This window comes from Chiloscyllium punctatum, chromosome 15 (genome assembly GCF_047496795.1).
Source record: "Chiloscyllium punctatum isolate Juve2018m chromosome 15, sChiPun1.3, whole genome shotgun sequence".
Taxonomy (NCBI): Eukaryota; Metazoa; Chordata; class Chondrichthyes; order Orectolobiformes; family Hemiscylliidae; genus Chiloscyllium; species Chiloscyllium punctatum.
In genome coordinates, this window is record NC_092753.1 from 4,957,889 (window position 1) to 4,985,388 (window position 27,500).

A 27,500-nucleotide genomic window follows, 5' to 3' on the forward strand; every position below is an offset into this window, starting at 1 on the left:
AACTTGTCCTTTCTAAGGTGGGAGGGAAATTATCATTCAGGGTAATTGCGAGAGCTGGGTTATGCCATGCCTAAAACGAGATACAATGTTGCTTTAAAACGTTGAGTCTGATCCTTGCAATTTGCAGTCTAACCATAAGCAGGGCATCACCAAGCTGGAACAATTAATAGCACATAATAACTTAGCTGCACGTCATCATGTCAAAGCATTCTGCATAACGCTTTGCTTTTGGATTGCAACAACTGCCCCAGTCTACGCAAACCAAACATAACTATGTACATCACTAATTCATTTGCGACGGTACAGGAACCAATCCTGTGATTGGTATGAAAGTTTTAACTCCCAATATTCAAACAATTCCTAAACCTCAAATGTCCCAGAAACGTACATTCCACACTAATTATTTTCAAAACCAAAATGGAACAACGATGAAGTACATTCACACAGCACCTTTCCTATGCCAAAACACTCCAGGAACTTTGCAGGAATGGAATCAGATAAAAATTGACACAAAGTCAAAAGAGGACAAATTGTGTTAAGTGACCAAAAGCTTGGTAAACAAAGTGAACGATACAAGAGTAATGGAGGTGGCGATTATTCAGAACAAGTGATCTTTATTAATTAGCCTAGAGCAGATATAGACCATGTGGTGTGGAAATCCCCAGATATTGACAGCTTTGAAAACCAATGATCCCAAAAATCACTCATTCCATTCAAGTATACTGGCCAGACCCCAAATAAAGTTAAAGTTAGAGAGAAAAAAAAAACAAAGACCAGTACTGAAAAAATTGTACAGATGCCACAAAGTGTGTAACATATTGTCGGTTCAGGGTGAATGGTGAGGCCCGGTCTGTTATTGATCCTCATTTTCATATGTCACAGGACGACTAATCCTCAATCAGACACAGAACAGAAGTGAAGAACAATCACCCTGGTCTCGAAACTTTAACTCTATTTCTCGGCACAGATGCTGTCAGACCTGCAGAGGTTCTCCAGCAATCACTGTTCTTTTCAGATTACCACCATTCGCAGTATTTTTTTACAAAATCTATGTGAGGACTAATGCTCAATCTGCCCGGCAGACAGATAATCAAAACAGTTTTCCATGTGAGAGACAATGTGGCCCTCCTTGAGGTTTGGTAAATGCCTCCAGCTGAAAAACAAAAATCTACATTCTTTTCTCAGTATCACTGAGGTTTTGGAAAATAAAGTGATGGTGTCATGCAATACATGCAAATATTGATGGGTATTAAGCTAATTACAAAGCAGTTTATATCCAGCATAGTTTGGAAAACTAAACTTCACAAATTGATGTCACTGAACCTAACACTACATTCATATGAGCCAATGAGTTCCTATATATTCAGTATCTTCTTACAGAATCATAGAGTTATACAGCACGGAAACACACTGTTCAGTCTATCTCGTCCATGTTGACCAGATATCCTAAATTAATCTGGTCCCATTTGCCAGCTCTTGGCCCATATCCCTCTAAATTCTTCCTGTTCATACAACCATCCAGATGCCTTTCAATTTTTATTGTACTATCCTCCATCAATTCTTCTGGTAGCTCATTCCATACACGCACCACCCTCAGTGATTAGATTGGATTCCTAGCAGTATGGAAACAGGCCCTTTGACCCAACAAGTCCACACCGACTCTCCGAAGAGTAACCCATCCAGAGTCATCTCCCTACCCTATATTTACCCTGGACTAATACCCCTAACACTACGGGCAATTTAGCATGGCCAATTCACCTAACCTGCACATCTTTTGGATTGTTGGAGAAAACCGGAGGAAATCCACACACAGGCACAGGGAGAATGTGCAAACTCCACACAGACAGTCACCTGAGGCTGGAATCAAAGCTGGGTCCCTGGCGCTGAGGCAGCAGTGCTAACCACTGAGCCACTGTGCCACCCTGTGTCAAACACTTTCCCTTTATGTCTCTTTTAAATCTTTCCCCTCTCACCCTAAACCTATGCCCTCTAGTTCTGGACTTCCCCACCTTGGGAATAAGGCCTTGTCTACTTACCCTAGCCATGCCCCTCATGATTTTATAAACCTCTATAAGGTCACCCCTCAGCCTCCGATGTTCCAGGGAAACCAGCCCCAGCCTATTCAGCCTCTCCCTATAGTACAAACCCTTCAACCCTAGCAACATCCTTGTAAATGTTTTGTGCATCCTTTCAAGTTTCACAACATCTTTCCGATAGCAGGGAGACCACAACTGCACACAGCATTCCAAAAGTGACCTAACCAATGTTCTGTACAGCCGTAATGTGACAGTTTTATAACTGATGTCTCTGTATACAAAACTAATGATCAAAATTTCTTTCTTTCTGTTCTATAAGTCCACATAATCAAGGTGTCTGCTACACACTATTTAACAAACATTTCCATTCACCATTGCTATTTTCTGGATATTTAACAGTTTAGAGGAGAGAAACTATCTCCCACTTATCTGCCCCACTTTGCTACCCTCTCCACCAGTCTTTCAATAGTTGTGATTTCTCTCTGCTCCTAAATTTGCTTTGTCAACAGATTTCAAAATGGTTCTCTGTGCTCCCAAGTACAAAGTTTACACAAATACTGAAGTGACACAAACACAGGTACACCATTCATTATGACTTTCAAGGAGTTTTCAGAATGGATTTCTGAAGGGGAAATCATTTTAACAAACACACTGGCTTTTTTTGAAGAGGTAAGAGAAAGGTTTGGTGAGAGAGTGACTGTTGGTGTATTTGGACACCCAGAAAGAATTTGACACTGCACCACACAACAGACCCGAGGGGGAAATAATAGTCATGGTATAAACGTGGATGCAGATTTGACAGAGTAATTGGAAACAGAGTGTAACAGTCAATGAATATTTTTCAGGCTTAAGGCAGGTTTGCAGTGGAGTTCCCCAGGGGTTTGTATTGGGGCCTTTGCTTTTCCTGATGTATATTACTGACTTAGATCTTGGTCTGCAGGGGACAACTTCAATGGCACAAAACTTGGAAGAACTGTAACCTGTAATCAGGACAGTGTAGAACTTCAAAGAGTGGTAGACAAGTTGGAGGAGTGGGAGATGAGATTCTATGCAGAGAAGTATAAGCGTTGGTCAGAAGAACATTGTAAGGCAATATAAAGTAAGGAGTACAATTCTAAAGGGGTGCAGGAGCAGAGGGACCTGGACGTATACGTGTACAGATCACTGAAGGAGGTGGGACAGGTGAAGAAAAAAGTTCATAAGCATACATTGTCCTTGGCTTATTTTGTATGGGCACAGAGTACAAGAACAAGGAGGTGCTTTTGAACTTGTGTAAAACACTTGTTAGACCCCAGCTGGTGTACTGTACACAGTTGTGGGTTCCATCTTGTAGGAAAGATGTGAATGTGCTGGAGAGAGCACAGAAGTGATTTACAAGACTGGTTCCAGGAATGAGAAACTTCAGTTAGGTGGATAGATTAAAGAAGTTGGGAATTTTCTCTTTGGAGAGAAGACGACAGAGAGGAGATCTGATATGGGTGTCCGAAATCTTGAGGGAGTTAGGTAGAGTCGATGGGGAGGAACTGTTTCCACTCTGAAAAGGATAAAGGACCAGACAGCTGAGATTTAACCAGATTTAAAGTGATTTGCAAAAGAAGCACATGAAAGATGAGAAAAATTGTTTCTCGTACCGTCAGTGTGAAACGACTCCCTGGAAGTGTGGTGGTGACCTGTTCAACTGAGGCATTCAGAGGGTATTGGATGAATATTTGGATAAAAATAATGGGAAAGAGTAAGGGGAAAACGATGGAGAGTGGTCCTGGGTAATGCTGGTCATTTGAAGAGCCTGTGCAGACATATTAGGACAAATGGCTTCCTTCTGCATCTCCACGATACACATTCCCTTAACATACTGCACCATCATTTGAGTCACAGGATCCTTTTGGAGTCCCTTGTGAAATGCTTTTTGGAAAATCCATATAACCTCAACTGTTCCACTTGATTAAATATTCAAATGTTTACATGGAAATTGGTCAAATTCAAGATCCCTTTAGAAATCTGCATGTCCCTCCAAACAAGGTCAACTCAAGTTTCTTTTCTTGCTTCATAATTCCAACCCATACTCCAGACTGGCAGCTTACATAGTGAAGTAATCCTAGTGACCAAGAATGTCCTTTCTCATCTGTCTTGTTTTGTAGAGTCAGATCATATTTGACATCCCCCAGTTCTCTGGCAGACATTTCCCATTCACTGAAGTTTAGAAAAGACAGTCATAGCCTCTTTTCTGCTGCTTCCCTGTTAGTTCTGGATGTCAACAGTCAATCCTCAGTGGTTTGCTAACTGGAATATTTGAATAGAATCTCTCAGTCAATTGTCTCTTGTTTAACATATCCTCCATTTTAAGATCCACCTTCCTTTTGACTTCAAATGCTGAATATTCGAGTAGTTTTTTCACTATTGCTTTACCGTATGTTCATCTTCCAGCAACCCTACCTCAATTTGCATCTCAGAATGAATACAACAAAAGAAACTTTCTTACCTTGAAAGCATTTTGCTCCTTTTCTCTCACACTTCACTTGCGATTTCTCTTTTCGGTGTTTTTAATCTTTCTTCAGAATTCCTTCTCTACGAACAGCGCTATCGAATTTGGTCTAATCTGTCCATTTGTTTGTGGAAGCCCAGAATTCAGCAAACTGGCTTGTTTGTTCATTCACTCTCTAGTTTGACCATTTCCTGATCTACACAGCAACTGGGCAGTTAATTTGGCAGATGTCCCTTTCATTTACTACTGCGTTTCCTTCTTCTCAAATTATTGTTACCCTGCTCTGTTCTTTCACTGAGCCTAATTATCCCGTGGCCCCGGCTCACCAATATCTTCCTTACAAGTAGGCCAACCATTTACTTTTTACCAAAATCTAATCCAAGTTAGGATTCATTCTGCACTGGGGCAGCAAACTCTTGATTGAGTCTAACACATAGTACAAAGAAACCCTCCCCTCTCTCAACAAAAAGCTACATCCTTTATTCATTGACAGAATGAGGGCATCGCTGGCTAGGCAGCATTTATCGCCCATCCCTAGTTACCCAGGGGGCTGTTAAGAGTCAACCACATTGCTGTCGGTCTGGAGTCACATGTAGACCAGACCAGGTAAGATCAGCAGTTTCCTTCCATAAAAGGAGGTTAGTGAACCAGTCGGGTTTTTCCTGACAATCGACAATGGAGTCATGGTCATCATTAGACTCTTAATTCCAGATAGTTACTGAATTCAAATTCAACCATCTGCCATGGTGGGATTCAAACCCAGGTCCCCAGAATATTATCCAGGTTAACAGTCCAGTGATAACATCACCTTCCCCAATCTTACTCTGTTGTTGGATATTTAACATCATTCATAGTTACAGTTCCATTAATTTAAAATTTAACATTGATCTCGCTCTCTATGCGTCTTTTCTGCAGCTGTAACATGGTATTCTTTGCTCTGTTCTATGACTCTAATGCACTTTGTATGGCATGATCTGCCTGTAAAGTATGCAAAACAAAACTTTTCACGGTACCTTGGTACATGTGATGACAATAATGAATCAAGTCAAACGGTTAATGCACACCCTACATACCAGTCTAGAAATTTCATTTCCTTTCCATAGCTTTGTGGGATATGATACACTCACAGTCACGCACTTAAATCACTTTATACTCCTTTCTAAACTCGTTCTAAAATTTGAGAAATGTTAAGGACATAAAAACATGCAACTAAATGCAGTAAAGAATGTTCATCTGAGATTCATGGGGAAGACCGATTATTAAGTCAAAGACAGGGAACGTCCCCCCAGCAAGACCAGCAGATTAGACAACAAAAACCCTGCAAACCAGTCAGCATGGGTTGGGGGTGTGGGGCTTTACGAAAGGGGAGAAAGAAATAGATACACTTTGCACTCAGTATTGCTTTGAAAGTGTAAAATGGAAGCAAAGTGTAACAGCTCAGACATCACGTGCACAATCCTGTGCAAGATTCAATGGCAATATCAGAAGTTGAGATGTCTATTCTCTGGCATCCCTCACAGATGCCAAAGTAAAGCAGGCCTTAATTTACACAAGAGATGTAATGCCTGTGGAATGATTCTTTCTCAGAATGAAACACCGAAGAGCAAGTTGAACACTTGGCCTGCCCTACTCGAGGATCACTTAAAACAAAACCACCTGGGACAGCAATTCCCATCAAGCTCCAGGCCCATTAGCTGGTTGCTACTATCCAGCTCACAGTCCCAGTTATGGAAATGTGTCCCAGAACCCACAATTGCCTCTGTTCCATAAGAAAGTAAGTGCATGTTCTGGAAAACCATCAAAATGAACATCTGCTACTTTCCTGACACTGAAATAGAAAGTTTCAGGATTAATTTCAAACATTTTAAAAAGTCGCTACTTTGGAGGACAGTTCTGATTTGCAAACCCACAAAAGCATTTGTTCAGTAAGTGAGATGGGAAATCGACATGCAAAATAAAAACATACAGCAAACAGCATCTTAAATCAAACTTCATCCGAGAGTAAGGGGGAAATTACAATTTATGATGATGTTCAGCTTTGTTTCCTGGCACTCCTGTTTTATAAATCATATGCATGCTTTCCAGCAAGCATGCATTTCTGAAAGTCAATTCTGTGACTTTCACCTTGGTTATGGAGAGAGATAGGTGCGCACAACAAGGAAGATTTTACAATTGGGGGAAGGGAAATTACGATGCTGTAAGACAGGATTTGAGGAGCATACGTTGGGAGCATAGGCTGTCAGGGAAGGATGTGGTGGAAATGTGGAACTTTTTCAAGGAGCAGATACGATGTGTCCTTGATATGTATATACCGATCAGGCAGGAAAGAAATGGTCGTGTGAGGGAGCCTTGGTTGACGAGGGAGGTTGAATGTCTAGTAAGGAGGAAGAAGGCGGCTTACATAAGGTTGAGGAAACAAGGTTCAGACAGAGCAGTGGAGGGATACAGGATAGCCAGAAGGGACCTGAAGAAAGGGATTAGGAGAGCTAAGAGAGGGCATGAAAAATCCTTGGCGGATAGGATCAAGGATAACCCCAAGGCATTCTATGCGTATGTGAGAAACCTGAGAATGACGAGAACGAGGGTAGGTCCGATCAAGGACAGTGGTGGGAGACTGTGTATTGAGTCGGAAGAGATAGGAGAGGTCTTGAACAAGTACTTCTCTTCAGTATTTACGAACGAGAGGGACAGTATTGTTGAAGAGGAGAGTGTGAAACGGACTGATAAGCTAGAAGAGATACCTGTTAGGAAGGAAGATGTGTTGGACATTTTGAACAACTTGAGGATAGACAAGTCCCCCGGGCCTGACGGGATATATCCTACGATTATGTGGGAAGCAAGAGAGGAAATTGCAGGACCGTTGGCAATGATCTTCTCGTCTTCACTGGCAACGGGGGTGGTACCAGGGGACTGGAGAGTAGCGAATGTTGTGCCCCTGTTCAAAAAAGGGAATAGGGATAACCCCGGGAATTACAGGCCAGTTAGTCTTACTTCTGTGGTAGGCAAAGTAATGGAAAGGGTACTGAGGGATAGGATTTACGAGTATCTGGAAAGACACTGCTTGATTAGGGACAGCCAGCACGGATTTGTGAAGGGTAGGTCTTGCCTTACAAGTCTTATTGAATTCTTCGAGGAGGTGACCAAGCATGTGGATGAGGGTAGAGCAGTGGATGTAGTGTACATGGATTTTAGTAAGGCATTTGATAAGGTTCCCCATGGTAGGCTTATGCGGAAAGTCAGGAGGCATGGGATAGAGGGAAATTTGGCCAATTGGATAGAAAACTGGCTAACCGGTCGAAGTCAGAGAGTGGTGGTAGATGGTAAATATTCAGCATGGAGTCCAGTTACAAGTGGAGTTCCGCAGGGATCAGTTCTGGGTCCTCTGCTGTTTGTAATTTTTATTAATGACTTAGATGAGGGAGTCGAAGGGTGGGTCAGTAAATTTGCAGATGATACAAAGATAGGTGGAGTTGTGGACAGTTGTCGGCTGTTGTCGGCTGCAGAGGGACTTAGATATGATGCAGAGCTGGGCTGAGGAGTGGCAGATGGAGTTCAACCCTGCCAAGTGTGAGGTTGTCCATTTTGGAAGAACAAATAAGAATGCGGAATACAGGGTTAATGGTAGGGTTCTTGGTCAGGTGGAGGAACAGAGGGATCTTGGGGTCTATGTACATAGATCTTTGAAGGTTGCCACTCAGGTGGATAGAGTTTGTAAGAAGGCCTATGGAGTATTATCGTTCATTAGCAGAGGGATTGAATTCAAGAGTCGTGAAGTGATGTTGCAGCTGTACAGGACTTTGGTTAGGCCACAGTTGGAGTACTGTGTGCAGTTCTGGTCGCCTCACTTTAGGAAAGATGTGGAAGCTTTGGAGAGGGTGCAGAGAAGATTTACCAGGATGTTGCCTGGAATGGAGAGTAGGTCGTACGAGGATAGGTTGAGAGTTCTCAGCCTTTTCTCGTTGGAACGGCGAAGGATGAGGGGTGACTTGATAGAGGTTTATAAGATGATCAGAGGAATAGATAGAGTAGACAGTCAGAAACTTTTTCCCCGGGTACAACAGAGTGTTACAAGGGGACATAAATTTAAGGTGAAGGGTGGAAGGTATAGGGGAGATGTCAGGGGTGGGTTCTTTACCCAGAGAGTGGTGGGGGCATGGAATGCGCTGCCCGCGGGAGTGGTAGAGTCAGAATCATTGGCGACCTTTAAGCGGCATTTGGATAGGTACATGGATGGGTGCTTAATCTAGGATAGAAGTTCGGCACAACATCGTGGGCCGAAGGGCCTGTTCTGTGCTGTATTGTTCTATGTTCTATGTTCATGCATCAAATCACTTCCACGTGTCATCAATATGATCACTAATGCCTTACCTTGAAGTTATTGATTGAAAACTGGCACGTCCAGCACCACAATGAGAGTTATTTTATCAAATGTTGGCAAACTTGTAAGCAGAGTATGTTGCAAATTTAAGAAAGAGTATTCATTGACAAAAGGGTTAAACAGTTTGTGCTTAACAATCTGACACATATGTGCAACTTGTATCCAATATGCAAAGAATTGAAAACGCTGAATGTATTTCCTCACATTGTTCTGGTCACTTGCATACAGACAATATTGTGGTCTTGTGTGAGTGAATAAGAACCAAACAGTTAAAACAAAATGCACAATTTAAAAATGCTCAATTTGGGAATGACAAAATAGTACATTAAAACATTTTTTTTTAAAAACACATACGACTATCACACTTACTCCTGTAGCGTCTCTACACCTTTTTCCTTGTACTGCAACTCCTCTTTCATCTGTGCCAACTCCCTTTTCAGTCTGGAAACCTAATAACAAAGCAAGTCACTTCCAATAAATGCAGGCAGACCTCAACAACTAACAGTAACCAGTCATTTCAATTCAGATTATACGAATTAAACACAATCCATCAGACTGACGGGCAAATCATGCCAACTGTTCCAGTGGATGGGTTAGTGTTTAGTCAGTGGCATGATGCCGTGAAACAATGTGGATTTCATTCCTTGCTCATGATGTCAAAAAGCAGTCAACAGCAAAAAGGCAAAGTCGCCTTTATTAAAAATGTAGAGTTAGGCCACTCAGAATGGGCGATAGCCTTCTTTATAAATGTTCGGCCCTGATTTCAGAGTTTCTGTCAACATAGAGGTTGACAAGTTTCAAGCCGAGATTGGGAGGGGCAAAATAATACAAGCACTGGCATCTATCCCACCTCACTAACAACGACCAGTTAATACAACCAACATCAGGGACTGTTCCTTTTGGCATCACTTGTGGGGCTACGCACAAGCTCATTTTTCCTCATGGGTAATGTCACTTTTCCGAAGTTTGCGTTGAAATAATGCCATAAAAGACCAATACAGAAAGGGAGACAAGCAGGAGGCTGGAAGAACACAGCAAGCCAGGCTGCATCTGGAGGTAGATAAGTCAACGTTTCAGGTGTAACCCTTCTTCAGGACCGGGGGTGGGTGTAAGGGGAGCTGCAGGTAAGACCGAAGGGGTAGTGATAGGTGAACACAGGTAGAGGGTACGACCTGGTTGGTCGATGACAGGAATGAATCTGGTGGTAGTGGGAAGGAAGGGTTGATCAGAGGAATAGAATGGAGTCAGGTGATTGGAAGGGAGGTTATTTGAACTTGGAGAACTCAACCTCAAGTAGGCTGCCCAGGCAGAAGATGAGGTGTTGTCCCTCCAATTTATGGTCTGATGTTCTATGGCAATGGAGGGGGCAGAGGATGGTCATAATGAAAAGGGGAATTAAAATGGCCCCCATAGGTCTTCACCTATCCCAGCCTCACCACCCTACACCCCCCCTCCCCACTATTCTGCAGCTCCCTTTACACCCAACTCCAGTCCTGAAGAGGGTTATACCTGAAACACTGGCTTAGAGTCAGATATACAGCACGGAAACAGATCCTTCGGTCCAACTCATCCATGCTGACCAGATATCCCAACCTAATCTAGTCCCATTTGCCAACACTTGGCTCATATCCCTCTAAACCTTTCCTATTCATATACCCATCCAGATGCTTTTTCAATGCTGTAATTGTACAGCCTCCACCACTTCCTCCTCCATACACACACCACCCTCTATGTGAAAAAGTTACCCCTTAGGTGCTGTTTTTATCTTTACCCCCTCAGTCTAAACCTATGCCCTCTAGCTCTGACTCCCCCACTTCAGGGAAAAGACCTTGTCTCTTTACCCTACCCCCTTCTGCACTTCCTGATGCTGCCTGCTTGCTGTGTTCTTCCAGCCTCCTGCTTGTCTACCTTGGCTTCCAGCATCTACAGTTTTTTGTCTTGAATACAAACTGGGAGCCTGGTAGAAAAGAGTTGGGTTTGTGGGATAAAGTGCTGAAGCCATTCAAAAGCTGCCATTCAAAACATAGGTGTACATGCACACACTATATATGCATTTTATTGAAAAATGTTTATTTATTTATTGACACTATACAGCACTTTTCACAGTATTTTGTTACAAATTACATTGAAAAGTGATCTATAATGTCACCACTCTCTGGTGTCATCTTAAAACACTGAAAAATAAACCAAAGAGAATATAAAGGCAGAAACAATGAAAAAATAAAGAAAAGTGTGCAACTATGTGCTGGTGTTTGAAAAAGGAAGCCGTGTCTATAATAGTAATTCAGAAAAATCAAAGTCCAGCTAGAATTGCAATTCAGCGAGCAAACTGGACGACATGTCACATTCCTGATGAAGGGCTTATGCTCGAAACATCGACTCTCCTGCTCCTCAGATGCTGCCTGACCTGCTGCGATTTTCCAGCACCACACTCTCGACTCTGATCTCCAGCATCTGCAGTCCTCACTTTCTCCTAACATCTTACATTGCACAAGATTTACGATTTCTCAGAGTTAAACCAAGGCACACAATTCCACCCGTATTTGTACATTACAAGCCTTTTTTTTTGAAAAAAACCAGACATTTCTTAAACTTGTTTCACATCAGTCGGTATGTGTAATGTAATGTAGAGAGATTCCCTTAATGATCAGAAATCCAATTTAGATTTGAAAGTTATTATTGATCCGCTACCATCGCCCATTCAGGTTGCCACCCAGGTAAATAGTGCTGTGAAGAAGGCATATGGTGTACTGGGCTTTATTGGTAGAGGAATTGAGTTCCAGAGTCCTGAGGTCATGCTGCAGTTGTATAAGACTCTAGTGCGGCCTCATCTGGAGTATTGTGTGCAGTTTTGGTCGCCATATTATAGGAAGGATGTGGAGGCACTGGAACGAGTGCAGAGGAGGTTTACCAGGATGTTGCCTGGCATGGTAGGAAGATCGTATGAGGAAAGGCTGAGGCACTTGGGACTTTTCTCATTGGAGAAAAGAAGGTTTAGGGGAGATTTGATAGAGGTGTACAAGATGATTAGGGGTTTAGATAGGGTTGACAGTGAGAACCTTTTTCCGCATATGGAGTCAGCTGTTACTAGGGGACACAGCTTTAAATTAAGGGGTGGTAGGTATAGGACAGATGTTAGGGGTAGATGTTTTACTCAGCGGGTTGTGAGTTCATGGAATGCCCTGCCAGTATCAGTGGTGGACTCTCCCTCTTTATGGTCATTTAAGCGGGCATTGGACAAGCATATGGAGGTTATTGGGCTAGTGTAGGTTAGGTAGGCTTCGGTTGGCGCAACATCGAGGGCCGAAGGGCCTGTACTGCACTGTATTTTTCTATGTTCTATGTTCTATATATTAGTTAGCCAACCAGTGTGAAAGAAGTTACTTGTGCTGGAACACTGGATTTAGAGATGTGTTAGTGTGAGCTTGAGCTGCTGGATAAACTGTTGCCTTTAAAATTTAACAAATCTATTCCTTTTCTTTCATTCAGTCATTCATTCATTCATTCAATCTCAGATTGCATATAATCCTAAGAGCAGTTGAAAACGAGAACTCTTATTTCCTCAATGGTAAGCTGGCAGTCTCAGTAAGCCCATCTCTGGAGACACAGAGTTCAGAGATTCCAACAAAGGAGGTAGTCATTCAGGTCACTGTGCCTCTGCCAAGCTCTTTGATAGCTGCACTCACTTGCAGCTTCCCCATGGCCCTGCAATTTATTTTTTCCCTTAAGTACATATCCAATTTAGGTTTGAAAGTTAATATTGATCCGCTACCATCGCCCATTCAGGCAGATTTCAACAACTCACTGTGTAAGAATCTATCCACTCACTGGTTCTTTCAGCAACTACCTTCAACCTGCATCCTCTGATTACTGACTCTGCTACTGCAGCAAACAGTTCCCCCACATTCAAAACATTTTGAGGACCTCTATTAAAATGCATTCTGAAAACCTTTCTTCAAAAAGGGGAAGGAATCCAGCAGTTTTAGCCTCTCAAATTCCCTCATCCCATGTACTGTTCTCATAACTCTCTTCTACGTGTTCCACAAACCTTGGCTTCCTTACTGAAGTGTGTTGTCCAGACTTTCCCTGTTCTCTGGGCCTCTGTGTATACTCTCAAGAAACCCACATGCTTTTTTAAAAGAAACAGTCTTCTCAATCTTTTCCTGTCACTCTCAAATATTTATGCACATACTCCCAGATCTCTCTCTTGCAGGCTCTTTTGAATTGTATGATTTTGTTTCACTGTATTCCTTCCTCCCACTAAACCACATCAGCTCACTGTGTGATTTCATCAGCCATTTGTACTGTCATTTCAACAAACTGCACTTTTTTACTAACCTCCTCACTGTTTACTACATTCTAAGTTCTATATTACTTGAAAACTTGAAAAATTATAACCAGTCCAAGTCACTTGAATTAACAAAAATAAAACCACTGATCCCAATATTGATAAGCACATAGCTCTCATAGCTTTGAAAAACAATTTTCACCGCTATTCTCTGCTTTCTGTTCCTTGGTGAATCTTGCACTAACACTGCAGCAACTCCTTAATCCCTTGGACACCAACCTCCCATTTCCCATAGTCTTTCAAATTCCTCCTTTTCAAGGATTAAACCAATTCCCTTTTGGAAAATCACAAATAATTGCTCCCACTACCTTTCAGGCAAAGTATCCCAAATTAGAGGAAGTGGTGGAGGCTGGTACAATTGCAACATTTAAAAGGCATCTGGATGGGTATAAGAATAGGAAGGGTTTGGAGGGATATGGGCCGGGTGCTGACAGGTGGGACTAGATTAGGTTAGGATATCTGGTCAGCATGGACGGGTTGGACCAAGGGGTCTGTTTCTGTGCTGTACATGTTAAAAAATAATCCTTGTTCCAGTTTTGGTTCTTTTCGTATTTATCTTAAAACACTCTCTTTTGGTTACCAAAGCCAGTAAAAATAATTCCACTATCTTCATTCTTCTCAAATCTTCCAAACTGCGAGCATCACTATTAAACCTCTCTGTTGAAAAAGAGAACCACACCAGCTTCCCTCGTATCTCAACACAATTAAGCCCTGGCTCCCCTAACGCTTTCTCCAAGGCCTCTAAAATGCGATGCCCCAGAACTAGAATCTCAGTTCTTTGGATCTCAGTCACACCACTGCTCCTCATCCAGAGCTCGTTTCCAAATGGTCACATCACACACACTGGAATGGAACAGGAAAATGCTCAATGTTAAATCTGACTCAATCTCTGCTCCCTCTGGTTTCAGCTACAATTGAGATCACTGGCTATTCAGTGCTGAAAATCCAACCTTCAATACTGAGCCTTTCACTTCCGGGTCCTAGTGAAATCGAGAGGGAGCTTCCCAAATGAAGGGAGAAAGTGAGGACTGCAAAGTATTTCTTGCACTTTACTGTTGTGTTTAATGTTGGTTATCCAGTATCAACAGTTAATGTACAGTCAGACAGCATGGAAACAGTCCCTTCGGTCCAACCAGTCCATGTTGACCATAATCCCAAACTAAAACTAGTCCTACCTCCCTGTGGGATACCTCCCTATCCCTCCAAACCTTTCTTATTCATATACTTATCGAAATGTCTTTTAAATGTTGTAACTGTGCCTGCATCTACCACTTCCTCTGGCAGTTCATTCCACACACTAACCACACTCTGTATATAAAAAAAATTGTCTCTCATGTCTTTTTTAAAATCTTGATCTTATCACCTTAAAAATATATCGTCTCGTCCTGAAATCCCCCACCCTAGTATATTTTGCTTTTCTTTTACAAATTGATGTTGGCTTGGACTTATTGCTGTTATTTCTAAAATTGTTTTGGAAACACTCCCTTTGTCAAAATCCCAGTAACTCTGCATTAGAAAATGTCACTTATAATTCCTACAAACATTCTTCTCACCTCTTTAAATACTGTGAAGCAGGCATTGTGATTCCAGCCTGTCTCGTTGCAGTATTTACTCAGCATTATAGCATTGCAAAAGTTCTGTACCAGTATAAAACTTCAACCATTTACAATCTAGCCCAGCAGCTCAGTTTGCTCAAGCCGAATGTGGTCGCAGTCAAATTCAGATCCTTACTTACCCCCTCTCTTCGACTTGCTATCTCAGCTTTGATCTGGTCAGGGTTATACTTTGTGTTGGAGGATGAACCTGAGTAAGCTGTGAAGACAAAAATCAGGAATTTGTAACCAACAGAAACGAAAAGCTCCCATAATGATCAAACCTATTGGGCTCCATACAGCAGCAGGGTGGTTTGGTGCAGCTGACCTGCAGGAAGTGGCCTGACAATTGGGCAGGAGCAGAAACGTTAACACTGATGTGTCCAGTCTGATGGCCAACGTCAGAGGGTCGAAGGCAGTGAACGAATGGAGTCACGTCATCCAAAAGGCCAAGTGTCTGACCTCGAGATAATTGAGGGGAGGGATCATGACCCACTCCACCATTGGGTCATCAGTCAAAATCAACACTACGGACTAGCAGTAACGAACGTTTTGATGCATAGCACCCACAGTGTCATTCAGGGTGATGGCATCTTGGGAGTAAACAGGAAATATCATTGATACATGCTTTTCAAAATCCAGCTACGATTTATTTCAACCACAAGCTTTCCGACAGTATAGATTCTGGTATCAACAGAACGCAGTTGTTCAAAATCCAACCTGTTCACTAAATGTTCTGAAGACAAGAGAAGGGGAAAGGAAAGCAGTTATTGCTTGATCCAGCTTATCCATGACTCCAGCTAATGCACTTGGCTCTTCATTTCCCCATTGCCCCCCCACCCGTGAAACCATTATAAAGACTCCTGGTGGAAACACTGAAGCCCCTTCACTACAGGGAATGCAGCAGCTCAGGAAGGGGAGCCCCAACACCGGCCTCTTAGGGGGTAACACATGCCCAATTCCCAAGGCTGAACTCCAAGTATAATTTCAGCACTTCAGTTCCACACCAATGATAAAGTCATGCAGCAATTTACTGCACACTTTCTCCTGCAAGTTAATAGTGTGTGTTTAATGAGGCAATGGGCTTCCTCACAAGAAAGTGAGTAAGGAACTTGAAAACAACAGGTGAAAACACATGGGCCGCTGCCCTACTGCTACTAATGTTGGCTAAATCCTCGTAAATAAATCCCTACAGTCCTTCAGAATTTAACAAAGAGGCTATAAAAAAAAACAACTTTACCAAAAGTTTGGGAACCATCACGCATCAACGGGCTACCTTAAAATAAAAGGTCTGCAAAGGGCACATGTTATAAGATGGTATGAAGAGGAGACTGTGTTCACTTGTCTCAATTAAACAGGTTAGAAGGGTGCAGTTGTCACAATCTCAAATTAATGCAAAGGACGGACCAGGGTTAAAGGTCGGGATATGGCTCTTCAAGTAGCCGAGCTGTGGAACAGGCTTGTGTGGTCAACATCAGCTTACTGGTCCCTTGAAGCGAGACCTGGAGCAGTTTCTGGCTGGGGAAGAGATCAGGAAGATACAGTAAGACTGGACTTAAATCAGGGCTAGAGTGGTCTACTGGAATAATTGTGATCACTTACGAGGTTTAGAAAGCAATTTACTTGGGATTTCATCCCTGGATGTCTATTTGGCTGGATTTTTGTTTTTGCTCTTGTTTTACTTTCCATGTGGCAACAGATGGAGTTGGCAGTGTCGGTATCACAAAACACAAGGTCTTATGTTGATATGGGACTGGCTGGATAGATGGTCTTTGTCCAGCATAGTATGGGACACGCAAACCATTTCTTCGGAGACATCATCAGAGCTCAGCGTGTGGTTTTAGAGGAAATGGAGGGGAAAAAAAGCTTAAAAATGAAGGAGACAGGGTGCGTCTTCAGAACTCACTTTCTTCAGCAATGTGGCAAAACTAAAATAATGAAGCCAAGCCAGATTTTGCCTGCAGCCCTAGGGTCCATACTGGGGAAGGTTGGCGGGGGGGGGGGGGGGGGGGGGGGAAAGAGAACTGTGAATCTGGCCCAAAAGGTCGAAAATCAATTATTTGAATCCAAACCCTTCCCAAATTTCATGCTGAAAGCCTCTCTCTACTGCTGGCAATGAACACCCAATACCTGTACATTGCTGGGGAGTTAACTGATTAGTGACGGGACCTTGGTAAGTGGGAGCAGGGCCACACAGCTGGCTTCAGTAAGTACACTACGGGTTAACAAAACAAAAATCAAAGGCCACGTGTCAACACATTAAATGGCTACCTTGGTACCTTTTCAGTGCTAATCTGAATTTGCTGAGCTTGAGTCATGCTGCTGTTTAAGCAGCAGACCTCAACATTCCAGCGAGTGGCTGGCTGCAGCTGGGGTGAGTATTTCCAATTCTCAGCAGCTCCACAGAGTCAAATAACAAGTTCAGGAATGCCAGCAGGCGAGAGTATGTGGTTGAGAGGGTGGGGAGGTTGGGGGGGGGTGGGTATAAAATTGGGAGAAGACCAGTTTTCCAACCAGCAACAAATTCGTTAAATCCCCAATATGGAAGGGCCAGCTGTTTTGAACTCACACTGAAGCCGCGCTGATTGGGGTGGGCAGCTTGGCCTAAACTCGGACAAAATTGCATCTGAGTTTTTTAAAACTCCGATCCTGTGTGAAACCCGCTTGAAAAGTTGCAAACCCAGAAAAGCCGTGCCACGAGATAGGAGGAATTTGTCACAGGCACTTACAGCTGACGTGGGAAATGCTATCATTCTCACACAGGTCGTGCAGTTGTTGATACTCCTCCTGGGCCAGCTCCAGGCGCTGCTTCTTCACCTGGTAGATCTCTTTCTTGGCATTCAGAGCTTCCTGAGCCACCACCAAATATTCCTTCAGCATTCGCTCCTGCTCCCGCCGCCATTGTGCCCTGGGGTCTTCGATCTGCGTGATCTCTGCAGGGCGATAAACTTTAGTCAGTTCAGGAAAAGACTCAGCCCTTCCCTTAAACGTTTCAGTGCAACTTAACAGCCCATCGTGATATTTTTCTCCCTCTCATTCAAGGCTACATTCCACCACACAAGCTCACATATGATTCATTAATCAGCAGCAAGGCATTCACAAAGGAAGCATTGATCATTTGCAAAACTTGCCTGCTTTTAGTCACTTCACATATTTCGGAGATGATCTGCATTCAAAAAAAACATATGTACCACTGGACTTCTTTGGGTGTCAATCATGGACATGTTTTTTCTTTCAAAATCTGACTACATAAATAAATATGTCTGGCCTCCTTGTCTGCTCGAGCCCTGTGCTCAAACTAATCATTGCTCACTCCTTCATCATCACTGGGTCTATATCCTGGAACTCCCCAGCACTGTGGGAGTACCTTCACCACACAATCTGCAGGAGTTTCTCCGGGACAATTAGGGAGGGGAAAATAAAGGCCTGTCTTGCCAGGGACACCCACATCCTGAACATTCATGAAAGGAAGAAACCAGGTGCAGATAAATAAATGCACCCCACACACAGTCATCCACACTGTAATTTAATTGGAATTGGCATTTTAAAAAATTGCTAACCATACAAATATCTCCAACATATACAAGATATGACCAATCGTAAAAAAAAAACTATAAATAGAAATATAATTAAAGGAAGATAATTTTCTCCAAAGTCAGCCTATAATCTAACCATTCACCCCACTGCCTTTCCAGTAGGGACATACCAATGCCTTGTTTGTCAATAATATGGTTCCAGACTTGTATTATTGCTACTTTAATGCAATCCCACATTTTGATGCTGACAGATCCCCCCCATTTCGGTGCCAGACCGCTACACAAAAGCCAAAGAAAACACACAACACCGGATTATAATCCAACTGGTTTACTTGGAAGGACTGGCATTAACTTTGTCCACACCAGTCCAACACCAGCTCCTCCACATCACGACGACACAGAAGGGCAGCGCAGCCCTAGGGTCTTCACTCACAGTGACAGGGAAGTTGATGGTGAGCAGTTAACAGCATCTTTCGCTGAAAGCAACGGAGGAATACCTGGCACTGTCGAAGCTGGGTCACAAACGGAGGCTTGGGGTGCGTCTGAGCAGCAGAAACATTTGCTGAGCAGCACTACAGAAGAGAATGGGACAAACTGACCACAGCACTGCCCCAAGCACTGTAGCAGTATTTTCCAGGTAGCAATGAAGTCTAGCAGCCAGCTCAGACAAATGTCGAAATATCTAGTCACCGTAGAGATGATTGGGTGGGGGTGGGAGTCATCTTTGAGATAACAGTGACGAGTCCATTTTTTTTTGGCAGTTTAACATCATTGACGGTTTGTGGTAAAATGAAGGCGGGTGAAACGTTAGGACCAGCACTCAGAATGCTAATATTTTCAAATAAACCTGTTGGACTATGTGATTTTTAACATCCTAGAAAAAGGAAGCAAGTGTTCCTTGCAAAGACAGCCTTGTGTGCGCTGTAGGAGAATGTCCTGAAACAAGACAAAACTCACGACATTGGACACAATGAGATTTAGTTTTGGGGTGGGGTGGGTAGGTTGCTCAGACATCCAGAATTACTATTACCTTTTGCACCACCAATAGGGAGGGAGGCATGTATATAAAAACTGAAAGAATCGCGGGTGCTGTAAATCAGAGACAAAAAGAGAGATTGCTGGAAAAGCTCGGCAGGTCTGGCAGCATCTGTGGAGAGAAGCCCGTGCTGAAAACGGGTCACTCAACCCGAAAGTTAACACTGATTTCTCTCCACAGATGCTGCGTGATCTGCTGAGCTTTTCCAGCAATTTCTGTTTTTGTCTCTGCGCACTGCACGATGCAAGATTGATCGATTTTTGTTCAATGCCAACAGAAAACCAAAAGGGAATGGAGTTGAAATAAAGTCAAGCCCAATCTAACCTTGCAGCTCAAAAGGGTTGAATGGCCTTCTTCGATCTTCCTAAGTGCTGGAAGCAATTATACTTCAACTAATAGCAAAGTTAAGATCTACCACCTTAGTGGAACTTGATTCGCACTGTTTCCCCTACACGGTGATCAGCACGTCATTGTGTATTTCCACATACAGCTTCCTTGCATTTCTTTGACTCATGTACATCCAGTACACAGCAATATTTAGCTATTGGCCAGTCTGGCGTGTAACAAGTTGCCCGAGGACAAAAGGAACAAAAGAATATTAAAATCAAAGGGTACCACGATGGAGTTAGATCGGAGGAAGCCGATGTTAAGCATAAACTCCAGTGCAGACCTTTCGCCCATCAGGAATTACAGCACCAAAGTGTTGCACCATGGATCGATTCACACACATAGGCTTTCATTAGCTCGATGTGTTCACTCCTGCTGTGTCAGGACGCTGGGAATTCCAGACTTGATGTGCAACCCTACTCACACATACTTTGCTTTTTTTTTTTAAAAATCCCTCAATTCTTAAAATGGCTAGTTGGCTGCTTTGGAAAAATATAGAGGTGGCAATGGGGGAGAAGCAGTCCGAGCCCAACATGCTCAATTGCCTAGTTGGAGGGTGGAAAGGGAAAGAGAGCCGTTGAGGGCAAGTTCACACTTAAGCTTGAGATCCTCAGTGATTACTCTCAAGGGTATATCATAGGAGAGAAACCAATCACAGCTGGCTTAAGGGGTGTTGTCTGGTGGGATGTGACTGAAGAGACTTGTCCTTTTTTGATACAACTTGGGAAGACCAGAAACCCCTGTGGGTTTCACAGGGGCAGGAATGGTTGCTTGATGTCCCAGGGTTTAGAACATTTAAAAAGAACAGGGTGTGGGGAAAGAAGAGGAGGGGATGTAGCATTGCTAATCAGGGAGTGCATCACAGCTACAGAAATGAAGATAGACAAGTAAGGTTTGTCTACTGAGTCAGTATGGGTGGAAGTTAGGAACAGCAAGAGAGCAGCCACCTCGTTGGGGGTTTTCTACAGACCCCCTAATAGCAGTAGAGAAATCGAAGAACTCATAGGCTAGCAGATTTTGGAAAAGTGCAGACATAGCAGGGCTGTTTTTTCCCCAATATTGACGGGAACCTCCTTCGTGCAGATGGTTTGGATGGAGTCGTTTTTGTCAGGTGTGTTCAGGAGCGTTTCCTTACTCAGTATGTAGACAGGCCAATGAGGGAAGAGGCCATTTTGGATTTGACGCTTGGCAATGAGCTAGGACAGGTGTCAGATCTCACAGTGGGAGAACATTGGTGACAGTGACCATAACTGCCTCACATTTACCATAGCCATGGAGAGGGAGAGGAGCAGATACCATGGGAAGATATTTAATCGGGGAAAAGGAAATTATGACACCATCAGGCAGGGGTTGGGAAGTACAAACTGGGAGCAAATGTTCCACAGAAAGGGCACAGCAGTCATGTGGAGACTGTTTAAGGTGCAGGTGTTGCGAGTGATGCATAAATTTGTTCCTCTGAGACAGGTAAGGGGTAAGATTAAGGAGCCTTGGATGACAAGAACAGAGGAGCTTCTCATCAAAAGGAAGAAGGCAGCTTATGTAAGGTGGAGGAAGCAAGGGTCTAGCACTGCTTTACAGGATTACAGGCTTACCAGAAAGGAGCTCAGAAATGGACTGAGGAGAGCCAGGAAGGGGGCATGAAAAGGTTTGGCAGGAAGGATTAGGGAGAACCCAAAGGCATTTTACTCATACATGAGGAATAAGAGAATGATCAGGGAGAAGGTAGGACCGATCAGGGACACAGGAGGGAAATTGTACATGGAGTCTGAGCAGATATAGAAGCCCTAAATTAGTTTTCTGCTCTGGTTTTCATTAAGGAAAGGGATCTGGTTGTGAATGAAAACTTTACGAAGCGAGGAAACAGAATTGAACAGATTGAAATTGACATGCAGGAAATTTTGGAGGAGAAAGTGAGGACTGCAGATGCTGGAGATCAGAGCTGAAAATGTGTTGCTGGAAAAGCGCAGCAGGTCAGGCAGCATCCAAGGAGCAGGAGAATCGACGTTTCGGGCATCAGCCTTTCCTGAAGAAGGGCTCATGCCCGAAATGTCGATTCTCCTGCTCCTTGGATGCTGCCTGACCTGCTGCGCTTTTCCAGAAACACATTTTCATGCAGGAAATTTTGGCAACATTAAGACTAATAAGTCCCCAGGGCCAGATCAGATATATCCGAGGTTGCTCCAGGAAGTGAGAAAGGAGGTTGCTAAGCCGCTGGCAAAGATCTTTGCTTCCTCACTCTCCATGGGAGTCATATCAGAGGATTGGAGGGAGGCAAATGTTGTTCCTCTTTTCAAGAAGGGGAATAGGGAAATCCCTGGCAATTACAGACCAGTGTCTTACATCTGTGGTCAGCAAGGTTTTGGAAAGAATTCTGAGGGATAGGATTTATGACTATTTGGGAAAGCATGGCATGATTAAAGGTAGTCAGAATGGCTTTGAGGGGCAAGTCATGCTTCACAAATCTTATTGGGTTTCTTGAGGAGGTGACGAGACAGGTTGATGAAGGTCGAGCAGTGGATGTGGTGTATATGGACCTCAGCATTTGATAAGGTTCCCCATAAAGTCAGAAGTTATGGGATATAGGGAGATTTGGCTGCCTGGATTCAGAATTGGTTGGCTGACAGAAGACAGAGTGTGGTTGCAGATGGAAAGTATTCTGCCTGGAGGTCAGTGTTGAGTGGTGTCCTGCAGGGCTCGGTTCTTGGGCCTCTGCTCTTTGTAGCTTTTATAAATGACTTGGATGAGGAGGTTGAGGGGTGGATTAGTATGTTTGCCGATGACACAAAGGTTGGAGGTGCTGTCGATAGTATCGAGGGCTGTTGCAGGCTGCAGTACGACATAGACAGGATGCAGAAATGGGCTGAGAAATGGCAGATGGAGTTCAACCTGGATAAATACGAAGTGATGCATTTTAGAAGGCCGAACTCGAACGCTGAATATAGGATTGAAGACAGGATTCTTGGCAGTGTGGAGGCACAGAGGGATCTTGATGTTCAAGTACATAGATCCCTCAAAGTTGCCACCCAAGTGGATAGGGTTACTAAAAAAGCATATGGTGTTTTGGCTTTCATTAACAGCGGGATCGAGTTTAAGAGCCGTGAGGTTTTGCTACAGCTCTACAAAACCCTGGTGAGACCACCCTTGGAATATTGTGCCCAGTTCTGGTTGCCCTATTATGGAAAGATGTGGAGGTTTCAGACAGGGTGCAAAGGAGGTTTACCAGGATGCTGCCTGGACTGGAGGGCTTGTCTTATGACAGGGATTGACTGAGCTTGGACTTTTCTCTCTGGAGAGGAGGAGGAAGAGAGGTGACCTGATTGAGGTGCACAAGGTAATGAGAGGCATGGATAGAGTCAATAGCCAGAGACGTTTCCCCAGGGCAGGATTGACAGCCCCGAGGCGTCATAGTTTTAAGAGGAAGGTATAGAGGAGACGTCAGAGGTAGGTTCCTTACCGCAGAGAGTTGAGCGCTCATGGAATGCGTCGCCAGTGGTGGCGCTGGAAGCAGAGTCATTAGGGACAGTTAAGTGACTGTCAGATATGCATATGGACAGCAGTGAATTGAGGGGGGGGGTTGTAGGTTAGGTTATTTTATTTTAGATTAGGACTAATCTTCGGCACAACACCGTGGGCCGAAGGGCCTGTATTGTGCTGTGCTTTTCTATATTCTATGTTTCTATAAAACAGAGAGAATTTATGCCATTCAGATCCAGTAAATCAGACCAGTCACAGAAACAGGGAGAATATTTTCTTTCTATGAATGGTGTTTCTCCCCATATCTTATACCATTAGTAACAGTGAGGAGGAGGTTTGTACTCATGTATAAAACAATAAAGCAAGTCTCAAAAATGAAACAATGGAGGATATCTTTCACTAAGAGTTTGTAAGGAGCTTGCACAAGGTATTTTGGTTGTGTGCTACACATTTCTATCCATATCAAACCTTAAAGAGAATGGAAGGAAAGTTTGCTTGTACTTACTTGTCAAACAGCTCAGTGGACTCTATTTTGAAAGCAATACACTCCACTGTCAGCCTGGCGTAAACCACAACACACTGAAACAGCATAACATTGACATTTTTGCTGGTCCTCAAGTTTAGAGCCACAGTTTGTTCAAGGTCAATGTGCTGATACAGGAGGCAACTTCCCTTCTGCATAGTAATGGCAGGCAAAATGTACCAGGACAGGTAAGGATGCTTTTTGCCTTCACAGAATCCCTACTTCGTGGAAGCAGGCCATTCAGCCCATCGGGTCCATTCCAACTCTCCAAAGAGCATCCCATCCAGATCCAACCCCCTACCCTATCCCTGTAACCCTGCGTTTCCCATGACTAATCCACCAAGCCTGCACATCCCTGGACACTATGGGGTAACTTAGCATGGCCAATCCACCTAACCTGCACATCTTGGGACTGTGGGAGAAAATCAGTGCAGACTCGAGGATAATGTCTGTGGGGGTGTTTGCACAGTTGCCCGAGGGTGGAATTGAACCTGGGTCTCTGGCATTGTGAGGCAGCAGTGCTAACCACTGAGCCACCCTTCGACGGATTGAATCCATAATCATGAAATCATTTTCTAACTTTAAAATATTCAACGCTCCAAATTGAAACCAAGTGCACAGCATTTTGTCTGACTTCACAAATGACTTTGAAATAGCAGGCCATGAAGTTAAAATGAATCTAGAAACTTTGGATCATTGAACTTGGTAACTCCAATCACCACAGAGGAGGCACAACAGCAAATAGACTGACCTACATTTCAAACAGACAGGAGCATCGATAAAGATGCTCAAAATCATCCACAGTTTTCATATCTAAATAAGGAAAAACAATTTCATTGGAAAGAGATGCAGATTTACAGTGGCTCACAAAGAATTGAAGGCAATAAGAGGATTTCTTTCCCAAACAAGTGAGTTGGTTAAATCTGGAGTGCAAGGCCCGAAACGGTTGTGGAAGCAGCTTCTCATCATAGCTTTCGAAAGGGAATTGAATAAATACTTGTGTGAGAAACATTAGACAGGTAAATTGGATAAAGAGCAGGGGTAGGGTTGGGGCTAATTATATAGCTCCACCAAAGAACTGGCAAGGGCAGAATGGACTGAATGGAATGAATTTCATAATAGGGTAGTGTACAAACAACAGCCTCTAAGTCAACCTTGTGTAATGATGCAGCACTCTGAACTCTTTATGGTTTCTAACAGCTGCGCAATTTTCCTGTTCATATTGCAGAACAGGAGTTTTCAACTCCAAGTCCCAAGGGCAGCCGAGGATGTCTCAGCACATCATTACCTGGGAGTAGCAGCTTTAATACAGGACATGTTCCAGCTAACAAAAAGCATGGGAGACTCCAACACAACACTGCAAGTTGGATTCTTCATTTTAGCTGGAAACCTAATGCACCCCAAAATCTTTAAAGATTTAATTTAGTACTGTTATAATACATCAACTCAGGTTTGAGTGGAGTTACGTAGAACATATGGTACAGAAACTGGCCACTGTGGGAGCTACATCACGAGTCACCTCTCACCTTACCTCATCGAGCTATTAATAAATCCTTCTATTCTGTTGTTCCTCATTTGTTGATCTATCTTCCCCTTAAATAATCTGTGCTATTCCTTTCTACATCTCCATATGATACTCAAGTTACACATTATCACCAACCTGCTATGGAACATTCGTGCCACACAAATGCTTAGCAATAGCCATCTCCAATAAGAGATAATCTAGCCACTGCTCCTTGGCATTCGATGATGCGACCATCACTGAAACCCCTACTATCAACTTCCTGAAGGTTACCATTGACCAGAAACTCAACTGGACTGGTTACATTAATGCAGTGCCCAAGAGAGCAAGCCAGCTGCTAGGAATATAGCAGTGAGCAACTCACCTCCTGGCTCCCCAAATTTTATCATCATCTATAAGGCACAAGTCCAGAGTGTGATGGAGGACTCCCCACTTGCCTGGAGGGGTGCAGCTCCAACAACACTCAAGAAGCTCGACACCATCCAGTTCAAAGCAGCCCCCGCTTGATGGCCAGAACATTCACAAGTATCCACTCCCTGTAACAACAGGGCACACCATCTACAAAGATTCACAAAAAACTCTTACACAGCGCCTTCCAAAACCAGGACTACTTCCATCGAGAAGGACAAGGGCAACAAATACATGGGAACACCACCACCAGCAAGTACTCCTCCAAGTCATTCACAATCCTGCCTTGGAAATGTATCACAATTCCTTCAGTGTTGCTGGGTCAAAATTCTGGAATTTCCTCCCCAAGGGCATTGTGGGTCTAGCTTAGCATGTGAGTAAGAGTGGTTCAAGATGGCAGCTCACCACCACCTGGGGACCAGCAATGAACACTGGCCCAGCCAGTGTTTCCCAGGCACGAGTGAATAAAAAATGAACAAAACAGTTTACCCTGAATTGCCTTGTGGATATATCATTGACTAACTTTGATAGCTCACCATCAGTTTTGGACTCCCCACACAGGTAGAAATCACCAGTTAGTGTACTCGAAAATGTGGGGGTGAGGTAATGGGATGGCGAGGTAATGGGATGGTGAGGGGAGTTACATAATTGTGGATAGAACAGCACGTTGATGGAGATATACACAACAGAAAATGGGCAAAAACTAATTGTCTGGAAACAACCAAATCCACTGATGTGCAGATGAGACAATTATTAGAAATTACCCGGCAGTTTGGCTGGTCAGTATTCTCGATTAATTGAAAGACTAGCTTTATTTTCTTGGCCAATCAAAGATTGGATCAACTCCAGTCAGGGCTGGTAACGTGAGGTATTTGAAGAAAGAGATAGTTCCTTTAGTGGCTAAAGTACTCTGTGATACACAAAATCTTCAGTATCACCAACTCAGAAGGTCAGATTTTAAAGTTGCAACATGAATATATGTATCTGATCGTGGTTGGGGTCACAGTTAACCACCAAAGGCTCTCTCAGCACTCGACAGGGTGAGTCAGCTCAGCCTTGGAGCGATAAGCTCGTACAACTCGTCTTTTAATTACTTCCATATACTGAGAATTATGTTTCTTACTGTAAAAACTTTGAACTCTTCACACAAATAAATAAATTACCAGTTCAGCTGAGTTGAGCACTTATTTCCTTCTATAAGAGAGGATGAGTGTTTCTACGGCAACATGAGACACATTGCAGCAAATGGCATTCTGAAATGGGGTTGTTCACCGAAAATGTTGGACAGATTTAACATAAAATTCCAAAAGGATGAATGGAATGTTGGCCTTTATCTCAAGAGCACTGAAATATAAAGAGATGAAAGTTATGCTCCAGCTGTACAGAGCTCTGGTTAGACTCCATCTGTGGAGCTGTACTCAGTTCTGGGCTCAGGAAGTGCACACTGCACTGGTGTTTGAGAGGGGGCCCAATGCCAATGTATCAAAATGACAATTAGCCTAAAAGAGTTAAATTGAGGGGACAGGTTGCGGACACTGTATACTTTCTCGCATTTTAAAGGGTTAGGGATTATCTAATTGAGGTATTTATGATTATGATTGGTAGGCTAAGCAAAGGAATGATTTCTTCCAGTGTTTATGTAAAACTAAGCCACTCAGGAATGCCAACTTCTTCACACTAAAAAGGTACACAAAATCTGTAATCCCCTCTCCAGAAAGCTGCTGAGGCTGGGATTTAATAGTGACTCATCTTGGTTTGAAAATTTTCTAAGAGGTTGA

General features: G+C 43.3%; 1 protein-coding gene across 1 annotated transcript in view; it reads right to left on the reverse strand.

Moving 5' to 3' along the window:
- Window positions 1-27,500, reverse strand: part of wwc3 (WWC family member 3) — a 193,974-nt gene that overhangs the window by 76,030 nt on the left and 90,444 nt on the right. The window contains exons 3-5 of the mRNA XM_072584498.1: window positions 17,566-17,769; window positions 14,980-15,056; window positions 9,266-9,345 (exon numbers count right to left, since the gene is read on the reverse strand). Of these exons, the coding sequence (XP_072440599.1) occupies window positions 9,266-9,345; window positions 14,980-15,056; window positions 17,566-17,769 (361 nt within the window). The remainder of the gene's footprint in view (window positions 1-9,265; window positions 9,346-14,979; window positions 15,057-17,565; window positions 17,770-27,500) is intronic.